Source organism: Nicotiana tomentosiformis, chromosome 2 (genome assembly GCF_000390325.3).
Source record: "Nicotiana tomentosiformis chromosome 2, ASM39032v3, whole genome shotgun sequence".
In the NCBI taxonomy this organism is placed as follows: Eukaryota; Viridiplantae; Streptophyta; class Magnoliopsida; order Solanales; family Solanaceae; genus Nicotiana; species Nicotiana tomentosiformis.
In genome coordinates, this window is record NC_090813.1 from 178,668,324 (window position 1) to 178,679,971 (window position 11,648).

General features: G+C 41.6%; 1 protein-coding gene across 1 annotated transcript; it reads left to right on the plus strand.

Annotated features, from left to right (window-relative positions):
* The first annotated feature begins 2,264 nt into the window (after positions 1 to 2,264).
* On the plus strand, positions 2,265 to 3,170 carry LOC104110591 (uncharacterized). The gene is made up of 2 exons (XM_009620115.1): positions 2,265 to 2,402; positions 2,544 to 3,170. Exons 1-2 carry the CDS (start codon positions 2,265 to 2,267, stop codon positions 3,168 to 3,170), a joined length of 765 nt encoding a protein of 254 aa, XP_009618410.1.
* Positions 3,171 to 11,648: the final 8,478 nt, after the last annotated feature.

An 11,648-nucleotide genomic window follows, 5' to 3' on the forward strand; every position in this document is an offset into this window, starting at 1 on the left:
GTCGCATAAATGCTCTGCAGGGTTATTTTTATCCAATTTTGGCTCCGACTTTTAGCCCACTATAAATAGATTTATTAGGGTTTTTGTGGGGCAACTAAGTCAGAAAAAGAGATTACTTTTGGAGCATTAAATGCACCATTGCTTTGGAGACTTTTGAAGAAAGAATCTTGTATCTTTGTAAGCTTTATGACTCTATTTATCGCTTTGTTCTTAGATTTTAGTATGTGTAGCTAGTTTTAATTACTAAGGTTGTGAACCCTAGATGGGTGTAATGTTAATGGATGTTTACCATTGAATATATATGTTAATGGATGTTTACCATTGAATATATATATATAATGGTTGGTTGATATTTATTCAATTCTTATGCTTCATGTGATGTTAGTGGTTGCAAACATTAACTAATTCCATTTCACTCTATCTTCACTTGGAAAAGTGGGCTAGGGTTTGGTAGAATTGAATATCAAAAACTCAAGGCTTTAACCCTTGTTTAATGAAATCGCCTAGGAATAAGTGGGTTCCATTTGGCATAAATTGGTTATTTTCAATCGCAACTTTTTTACATTTGGGAAAATCTTAAAGAGTAGATATTACCCAACTATTGAAAAATATTGGGTAGTCACTTAGAAACCATTTGTATATCAAAGAACCTTCTATTAAAAATATATTATATTAACACCGATAGAATTATATTCCACCAATGGGGACACAACCTTGGTTTTCTTAATCAAATTAATTACAACCCCACAATATTATACTTGTCTTCATTTCACTCAATTACAACATTCTTTTTTTTAGCTAACGGAATAGGATTACAAATTAAGTCAAGTTTCACACCATTCAAGTAACCTTTTCACACCTATTCCCTGTGGGATTCGACCCCAACCTAGTTGGGTTATTATATTTGACATCGACCTCTTTACACTATTTATTAAGGTGTAATTTGAGCGTATCAAATTTTGGCGCCGTTGCCGAGGAATACGGTCTTGAAATTACTATTTGGTGTGTGTTTTACTTAACATTTTTATTCCATCACACTTTGCTTGCTTTGCTTGGTGTGCTAGATAAACATGGCAGAGTATGGCGAAGAAGAGAATCCTTTTGCGGATATAGATGAGTACATCGAGGACACAAATGCCATTGTCCCTCCGCGAGTTGAGGCTACTACCTTCAAAGTGGAACATGGTTTGATCCTAATGCTTAAAGCAGAGGGGTTTTTTAGGAATTCTACCGATGATGATCTAACACAACATCTTAGAAACCTCTTGGGTGTGTGTGCGATGCACAAACAGAACAATGTGTCAGATGATGCCCTAAGACTGAGGGTATTCAAGTACTCACTAGTTAGAGAGGCAAGGAAATGGATCCAAAATCTACCACCTCACTCCATTCACTCTTGGCCTGAACTAGTTCGTGCTTTACTAGCCAAATGGTTCCCACAAAGTAAGAAATCCGAGCTCAGGGATAAAATTTTCTTCTTCAAGCAACTACCGGGAGAACACCTACATGAGGTGTGGGATCGGTTCAAGCTATACCTAGTGAGGTCGCCTAATCATGGTTTTTCGGACAAAATCTTGTTAGAAAAGTTTTACATGGGTTTGGATCCGTTGAACCAATCCATAGAAAAGAATGCGGCGGATGGATCTTTTATGGACAAAACATTCACAAGGATCACACAAATTCTCGACAACATGGCAGAACACAATCAAGCTTGGCACTTGGAAGATACCACGGGTGCAATTGCATACGGTACTCCCTCTTTGACCAACATGATTAAGGAGAACCAAGAGAGAGATCAAGTAATTGCCGGTCTTGCCACAAACACTAATGTGTTAACCAAGATGTTCACTGAAAACCAAACTAAAAAGGTAAATGTTGTGGAAGATGTGCAACCCTTATCAAACGAAGATTGCGAGGAGGCAAACTATGTCCATAATTCTCTAGGTGGTTATCATCAACAAAATCAATGAAGGCCTAACCCGCAAGGGCAAGGCCATCAACAGTGGCACAATGATCAAGGTGGATCAAGTCAAGATAATTGGAGCAACAACAACAATAACTATGCAAATCGGAGTTCAAACCCCTATGCTTCACCAAAGGGGAAATACTCTAACTCATCACATTATAAGGAAGGTTCTTCAAGTGAGTCCAAGTTGGAGAGCATGCTTGAAAGAATATTGCAAAATCAAGAAAGGGGCAACACTACAATGAAAAACATGGCCGAACTTGTGGGGTCACACACCGCATAAATACAAAAGCTAGAAATGCAAATGAGAGATTTGTCAAGAGAGCATAATCCAAAGCCGAAGGGCACACTCCCAAGTGACAAAATTGCAAACCCTAAAGGAAATGGGAGTGGTCCAACTTCTCATTGCATGGCAATCACCACGCGAAGCGGAAAGGTACTTTAAGGAGAAAATGAACAAATTGTTGGAGTAGATGATCTTGAGTAAGAGGTTGAGGCACATGTTGAAGTTCCGATTGTTATTGAAGTTGAAAAGCTCCCAAAAGGATTAAAAGTCTAAGAAGAAAATCATGAAAAGGTAAAGGAAAAGGCGAAAGAGACACCAAAAGCTCTAGCACAAATTCCTAGACCTTCCCCTCCGTTCCCTCAAAGACTTGCTAGGAGGGTTGATGATAGCAAATTTGAGAAATTTTATGACATTCTCAAGCAATTGTCGGTGAACATACCATTTATGGAAGCCTTTCAAGAGATGACGGGTTTTGCTAAATACTTAAAGGACTTGATAACCAAGAAAAGAACCACTAAGAATGAAGTGGTGAATGTGACTCACCGAGTTATCTCCATTATTGCAACAACCACCGTTGAAAAGAAAGAAGACCCGAGAGCATTCACTATTCCATGTACTACTGGCTTGCGAAATTTTGCAAGGGCTCTTTGTGACAATGGGGCTAGCATTAACTTGATGCCTTTTGCCATTTACAAGCAATTGGGGTTAAGCATGCCGAGACCTACAAGCATGAGGTTGCAAATGGCTGATCGTTCAATCAAAAGACCAGTGGGAATTATTGATGATGTCCTAGTGAAAGTGGGAAAGTTCCTCCTTCCGGCCGAATTTGTGATCCTTGACTGTGCCGTTGACAAAGAAATCCCTATCATCTTGGGGAGGCCATTCCTTGCTATCGGAAGAGCACTTATGGATTCATAACGAAATGAAATCAAGTTCCGAGTTAATAATAAAAAGGTCACCTTCCAAGCAAGTAAGGGTATGAAGTTGCCATATGCATATGAAGGCATCTCAGTCATTGATGTTGTTGATGAGGTAGAGGATGAAAGTGAAATGAAGATGGAAGAAGAATGCCTAGGTGAGGCTTTGGCGGCAATATTGGTAAATTTCGATGGTGAAAACATGGAGGGGTATGTGGAATCGATGAATGCATTAGAAGGACGTGGGAATAGAGCTTTCTCTTGACTTAGAGAATAGAGCCACTCCCCCAACAAAGCCTTCAATTATTGAGCCTCCACAACATGAACTCAAGCCACTTCTACCATACTTAAGGTATAAATTTCTTGGCTCTAATGATACTTTACTGGTAATCGTTTCTTCCTTGTTGAATGATGTGCAGGTAGATCATTTATTGAATGTCCTAAGGGAACATCAACAAGCCATTGGGTGGACAATAGCGGACATCCGAGGGATTCCCGTCAGAATCTGTGAGCACAAAATACAATTGGAGCAAGGAAGCAAACCTAGTGTGGATCACCAAAGAAGATTAAACCCGTCCATGCAGGAGGTGGTGAAGTAGGAAATCATCAAGTGGTTAGACGTCGGGGTAGTCTACCTCATTGCCGATAGTTCTTGGGTGAGCCCGGTGCAATTTGTGCCAAAGAAAAGAGGCATGACCGTTATCCAAAATGAGAAAAATGAGCTCATCCCAACAAGGACTGTAACCGGATGGAGAGTTTGAATGGACTTCCGGAAGCTCAACAGTGCCACTTGCAAAGAACATTTCCCTATGCCTTTTATTGATAAAATGCTTGATCGACTAGCGGGAAGGTCATTTTATTGCTTTTTGGATGGATACTCCGGCTATAACCAAATCAACATTGCATTGGAAGATCAGGAGAATACAACATTCACATGCCCATATGGGACTTTTGCTTTTAGTCGGATGCCATTTGGGCTATGCAATGCTCTGACTACCTTCCAACGGTGCATGATGTCAATTTTCTCGGACATGGTGGAAGATTTCCTATTAGTGTTTATGGATGACTTCTCTGTAGTGGGTGATTCCTTTGAGCATTGTCTTGACAACCTTAGACAAGTAATCAAAAGATGTGAAGAAACAAACCTTGTACTAAATTGGGAAAAGTGCCACTTCTTGGTGGATGAGGGCATTGTTTTGGGCCAAATATTTCCAAACAAGGCATAGAGGTTGACCGAGCAAAGATTGAAATCATTTCTAAGCTTCCTCCACCCATTTCAGTAAAGGGTGTCCGAAGTTTTTTGGGGCACGCCTGCTTCTATAGGTGTTTTATCAAGGACTTCTCAAAAATTGCAAACCCCATGTGCAAGCTCCTTGAAAAAGATGCTACGTTCGTATTTGATGAAAAGTGTCTCAAAGCATTTGAGGAGTTGAAAGAAAAGCTCACCACGACACCTATTATTGTCACACCGGATTTGTCTCTTCCATTTGAACTCATGTGTGATGCCAGTGGTGTAGCCATTGGGGCGGTGCTTGGTCAACGACATAACAAAATCTTTTATCCTATCTACTATGCAAGCAAGAGTCTCAATGGTGCTCAAATGAATTATATTGTGACCGAGCAATAATTTCTTGCCATTGTCTATGCTTTTGAAAATTTCGGGCCTATTTCTTAGGATACAAGGTGATAGTCTACACTGATTATGCTGCTCTTCACTATCTTATGGCGAAGAAGGATGCCAAGCCAAGATTGATTCGATGGGTCCTTTTGTTGCAAGAGTTTGACTTTGAAGTCAAGGATCAAAGAGGGACAGAAAACCAAGTTGCGGATCACTTATCTAGGCTTGAAGAAGCAGGGAGGCCAAAAGAGAACTTTGACATCAATGATGCTTTTCCAGATGAGCACATATTGGCATTGTCTGACACATTCACTCCTTGGTATGCTGATATTGCTAACTATCTGGTTAGCGACCTTGTCCCCGATGGATTAGAAACATATCAAAAGAAAACGTTCTTGCGGGAGTGTAGGCAATACTATTGGGAGGAGCCCTTCTTGTTTCGTATTTGTGCCGACAACATCATTTGGCGATGTGTTCCGGAAGATGAAGTAATGCCAATTCTCAAAGCATGCCATGACTCCCCAGTTGGGGGTCATCATGGAGGAAATCGGACGGCCGTGAAAGTGCTTGAATGTGGCTATTATTGGCCATCTATCTACCATGACCCGAATCAAATGGTCAAGGCTTGTGAGCAATGTCATAGGCAAGGATCAATCTCTAAAAGGCATGAGATGCCTATGAAGTTTGTAATGGAGGTCGAGATCTTTGATGTGTGGGGGATTGATTTCATGGGTCCCTTTGTGAGTTCTTATGGAATGAAATATATCTTGGTGGGAGTGGACTATGTCTCCAAGTGGGTTGAGGCAATCGCCTTGCCCAACAATGAGGCAAGGAGTGTGACCGCATTCTTAAGGAAGAACATTTTCATGCGGTTTGGTACTCCACGGGCCATCCTTAGTGATGGTGGTTCTCATTTCTGCAACAAGGCTTTCACCGGGCTGCTCGAAAAGTATGGCGTTAAGCACAAGGTGGCCACACCTTATCATCCTCATTTGAGTGGTCAAGTTGAAGTTTCCAACAGGGAGATTAAAAATATCCTAGAAAAAACTGTCAATGCAAAGAGGACCGACTTGTCAAGGAAGCTAGATGATGCATTGTGGGCATATCGCACCGCATTTAAGACTCCCATTGGCACCTCACCGTACCGGTTAGTCTTTGGTATGGCGTGTCATTTGCCCGTGGAGCTTGAACTGAAAGCCATGTGGACTTTGAAAAGGTTGAATCTTGGCTGGGCTGAAGCTGCTAATCTGAGAATGACACAACTCAACAAAATGGAAGAATTCCATCTTCATGCCTATGAGAGTGCAGCCATGTATAAGGAACGAATGAAGTTTGTTCATGACAAGAAGATCTGGAAGCGGGAATTCAAATTTGGTAACTTGGTCTTGCTCTTCAACTCGAGACTCAAGTTATTTCCGGGCAAACTCAAATCCAAATGGTCTGGCCCATTCAAAATTGTGAATGTGTCCCCTTACGGTGCTATTGAATTAGAGTCAGAGGACGGACTTCAAACTTTCAAAGTAAATGACCAACGGGTTAAGCATTACCTGGGCACAACATAAGACAAGCACTTGGTAGAGCAAATTTCTCTCAAGGATAGTCCAACCCCCACCACTGAGTAGCCCAAAAGGGACCAACATCGTTGTGCCGCAACGTTAAATCAAGCACTTCTTGGGAGGTAACCCATGTGTGGTAAAATTTTTTTTTTTAGTTGTCAGTGATTGAACAGGTTGACATGTGTATTAGAGTGCAGGTAGCCCAATTTACCATGAAACAGAGTGCAAGGACTAAAGCAAAAATGGTGGATCAGGGGTTTTCGGCAACTATGCAGTCGCATAATGACTTTGCGAACCGCATAGTGGTCGCAAACACGGTTAGAGAATTTGGGGAACTTAGGTCTAAAAACTACGGTAAGAGTTCAAGTTCTGCAGTCCGCATAGTAGTTATGCAACCGCAGAATACATTGCAGAATGGGGGTAAAATAACTCAGCTCTAAAATCATCGCATAACACATATGCGACCACATAATATGTTATGCGACCACTTACCCACCGCAAAACGTCCAGGTATAAATCTCTAACACTTGGCATACTGTCAACCCCACTCACACACGAACACTTAACGACTCTCACAAAATCAAAAACACAAAAACAAAAGAAACGAAAGAAAAGCCAAAAATATTTTAATCACGCACATAGATCACATATCAAGGATCGGAATTAAGGAATTTACCTCGCTCATAACTCAGATTTCACCTTCATCTTGCTTCGATATCTGGTATGTGACTCTTTCACTTTTTTTAAAAAAATCTTTTTTATCTTCTTTTTCTTGTGGATTCATTGCATAATGTCCATCGTTTGAATTGAACTCCATATCTCGTTTTTGTTCTCAAACATGTGCGGTGGGTACATGTGTGGGCGATTGGTGATTAAATGTTTGCCTACGAGTGTAGGGAATTATGTAGGTGGGAGGCTTGACCATTGTTGACTGAAGAAGATAATCTTTATGGCCTATATAATTGGGTTGTGATCCGCAAAGTCATCGCAAACAAGACCCTAGAAGGCCTAGTGATGTGAACTTATGCGACCGCTTATGCGGTCGCAAAGGTGTTTTGCGGACCGCATAGCTACCGCAAATACAATCAGTTAAACTACCTTTCGTGTGTGCAATTCTGCGATCCCTTTGCAGTCACAAAACTAGTTTTGCGGTGGTTTTTGCGATCACATATTCCCTTAAGTCTGGGGTGTGAAATTCTACGATAAGTTTGTGGTCCGCATAGTGGGTATGCGACCGCATAACCCATCGCATAAATTGTTTATCTCTGTTATTTTTCCTCCATATACTTTTTATGATATGCCCACCACTCACACACTATTTTATTGCAGGAATGGCACCAAGAAAATCTATTGAAATACGATCACCACCTGCTCGTGGAAAGAAAAGAGCTGCTCCGAACCAACAAGCACAACAATCTAAACGTCAATGGCCGGAAACCACCCGCAACACTTCTGAGCACTCCTTCCAGTCTGAAGAGGAGGGGGAGCAGATGGACATCCTGCCATTAGTTGACCTACAAGCTGAAGCAAGGCAGAAGAGCGGGGAAAATTTGAGGTTTGGGGTCCTAGGCTCATGGAACCTATACAAAGAGGGGATAAGAAAGAGAAACATTCTCGAGGAGAAACAGTTAAGCCTGAATGGTCTGAAAGAGAACTACCCTCACATAATTGAAAATATTCAAAAGAGGAAATGGGGATTCTTCACGGATGCCCTAGATGATTACAATGAAACACTTGTGAGGGAGTTCTATGCTTCGTATGCTGCCTCAAGAAATGCTGAGCAAAGGAGGAATAGGATATTTTTGGACTCCGTTCTAGTTCGAGGGGTTCAGGTTCTCTGTGACGCAGGCACAATCAATGATCTATTCTTTGAGGACTGGTCATCAGGTACAGCTGAATATGATGCAAAAGTAACCAACAAAGATAATGAGCGTACTTGGATAACATTAGCAAAAGGAACCCCCTCCTGGATTGACCCGCGCCACAAGATTTACAAACGGGATTTCACCCAGGAGGCCTGATATTGGCTCAGCTTTGTTTGCTCCCGTCTGATACTGACTAGGAATGAGACAGACATTAACATTGAAAAGGCCCTCATAATTGCATGCATCATGTCGGACATCAAGTTTGATGTGGAACACATTATCTTCAAGGAGCTGGGAATTATGGCAAACCAAAAGCAAACCTCTCTTCCTTTCCCATGTTTGATCACCGCTCTTTGCAAAGCTGTAAGCGTTCCACCTGTCCCGAAGCATGATCGTATGGAGAAGGCTCTCCAGTGCATTGACATCACTCAGCTAAGTGATGCAGTAGACAAGGAAACAGACATCCAGCTCGAGGTCTTATTCCCTCATGCATCAGACTCACCAGCACCTGCACCTTCTCTCCCATCAATGTTTGACACTCCTGTTGCTCCCGCTGATTCCTCAACCACTCCTCAGCCTCAGCCAAGCACTGCACAACAACCTTTTTCCTTGCCAGCTATCGCAAAGCTGTGTCTACTAGCCCAGCATGCCAGCGCCAAGGTAGACCGGCTGACAAAGGAACTACAAAAACTCATCAAGCAAGCATTGGGTCCCATCCAGGCATCAATGAGTGCGCTTCAACAACAGCATAAATCATATGAAGATCACCCTACGTACTTTGAAGTGCAATTTGAAAAGGTCGAGCGAGGCGAGGTTGGAGATATGCCACAACTTAGGAAAGATGTTACTAAGCTAAAAACAGAGCTGCACAAGCTGCAGAACTTAGAATTCAATTTGACTTCTCTCCTTCCGGACGGCGGTGAGCAGGGTACAAGCACCTCCATTCCGAGCCTAAATTTGGACTTCTCCAACCTCATGATAGACCCGGAGGCACAGGATGCAGAGACTTTAAAGACTCCAGCTGCCATTGTCCATATTGACACTCCTTCAGAGGAGGATTCTGGAGAGTCAGAAGGAGAATCTGCTGATGGAGTGACTGGAGATGAGGAAACCGATGAGAAAGCATTGGCAGAGGAAACTAAGGGTCAGCGAGACTATAAGGGTAAGCAGGTGGCTACTTCTACAGAGGATGCTTCTACAAAGGTTCAGGTTGCAGAGGAAGCAGACGTGCAGAAAGCAATTGCACATTCACTTGCTGACATGGTCGCCAGGGCATATCCAGCAGTTCCCAAACTCCTACTTCAGCCACACAGCAGGTGGAGCTTCCTACTCTAGCCTCAAAGACCACTACCACACATTCTGAGGTTCCGCTTGCTAGTGCTACAGAGTCTGGAGTTGATCCCACAGTTGCCCAGCATGCTCCAGACCCTCCGAGCGCCTAGTGCGCCACAGGAAGCCCCTAAACTTTGCTTTTCAATTTTTCTGCATTGGGGACAATGCATGCTATTAAAGTTGGGGGTGGGGTAGATATTTTGTGTAAATAGTTGTATGAAATCCCTTTTCATAAATCCCTCTTCTTTAAATCCTTTTTCTTTAATAGTATAGACTGGTAGCTAGTAATAAAAATTCCCCTTGGTTTTGCTTCGCCAGGTTCTTTTCCAAGGGTGTAATAGTAGAACCATGGAAGTAGCATGGAACGTTTTGACTTTTTTGGTGTGATTGTCTAGTTTCAAGAATGTAAGGAAATCTTTGGTGAATAAATTGTACCTTTCCTTCTTTGACTTTGTATGGTTAGCCACTCTGGTGAACTTGAGGCTCGCTCTTTGACTTTATGTTTACTCAGAATCTTACATATCATGTGATAAAAGCTGTGAGTTGCCTTGAATTCACTTGAAGGCTGAAACTATGTTGAGTCAAATAGTTCATGCATCGTGAGTGAGTGAGGATTTGTGTAAATAATACGCATGCTTAACTTGTGATGTCTAGAACTTGCCTGGTTGGTTTCTTTGTGCAAATCTCAGGCTAATGGTTGGGTGCTGAGACGATCTTAGGCTATCTTTGTGACTTTTAGCTAATTTTGACCAAATATTGACCTCCCCGGTACATAAATTACCCTAATTACTCCCGTTGAGCCTTTAACCATTTCTTTGGCTACCACATTACAAACCTTTACCCCATTGTGAAATAATTTCTTCTTTTGAACCTAACCCTCCTTGAACGAGTAAGAATGAGGCTAAAAGACTAAGTTGGGGGTGCTGGTACAAAGTGGAGATTGGAAAGGTTGACACTAAATGTAGAAGAAACAATTATGGTTCCTCAAAATTGTATATATATGAAGAAACTCAAGCTCCGAAAAGAAATGCTTTTATGTATTAAAAAAAAAAAGAAGAAGAGAAAAGTGGAGTCTTGTAGAAATTGAATAAACACTTGGAGGTGATTCGTTGTCGGTAACTCGAGGTTGATCAATGCTATGTAGTAAAGAGGCAAAGTATATGTAGAGTTCAAGGAGGGTATAGCCACTACATTCCCAGATATTCATCAAACCCATCCCGAAACCTACATTACAACATGTGAAAAGACCCAGGTGATCTTTAGCCAATCATTCCTGAGATAGGAACAAGTTAAAATAAGGGCAAACATATGGACTGATACTTGTAACATGTAGCTTTCATTCAGAGTGAAAGAGTGTTTGATTGCATCCCCTGTAAATATGTGTGAGTTGGGGATTTTCTTTGTTATGAGCGCGCATGAACTGCAAGATTTAACAGAAGTTAGGTTCTTGAAGTAGAATACGAGTGCACTTAGCTGTAAGTAACATTTTGTCAGTTTGGTTGAGGCTCAAAGTTTACAAGTTGATTGGTCGCATTGTTAAGTGATATTTGTCTTCCATGAAGGGTCAATAAATGAAGTTACATGTTTGTTAACTGACAGTCAATACCATCTACGGTCACTACTGTTCGTGAATTGTCGACAAGAGTTTAGAATAGGATAATTTTTGTTCTAGTTGCTTGAGAACAAACAAGAGTTTAAGTTGGGGGTGTTGATGTGTCGTAGAATTTCGGCACATTTGATACCAATTGCATAGACTTTAGCTCATCTTTTAATGCATTTTTAGTTAATTCTTATGAAGTTTTGGTGTTTTGCAGTGCATGAGGCTTGAGGACCCAAAAACATGGAAAAGAAGTCAAAAAGCCACAAAAGGGCAGAAATGATGAAAGTATGCGGTCGCATAAAGCATATGCGGACTGCATAACCATCGCAGACTGAAGTAGATTGTTGGTTAACTGAAGAGGAGAAAATGCGACCCATTATGCGGTCGCATAACGATTATTTGGACCGTATAGAGATTGCATAACTGAAATCAAGAAAGCTGAGAAGCACTTATACGGAGGAATATGCGGTCGCATAATGTATATGCAGACCGCATAATTGAAATACGA

Excerpts from the sequence above, each read along its gene's own strand:
- LOC104110591 (XM_009620115.1), top strand. The coding sequence starts at position 2,265 with ATGCAAATGAGAGATTTGTCAAGAGAGCATAATCCAAAGCCGAAGGGC. Across the intron at positions 2,403-2,543 it reads TCACCACGCGAAGCGGAAAG|GTAAAGGAAAAGGCGAAAGA; the intron begins GTACTTTAAGGA and ends AATCATGAAAAG.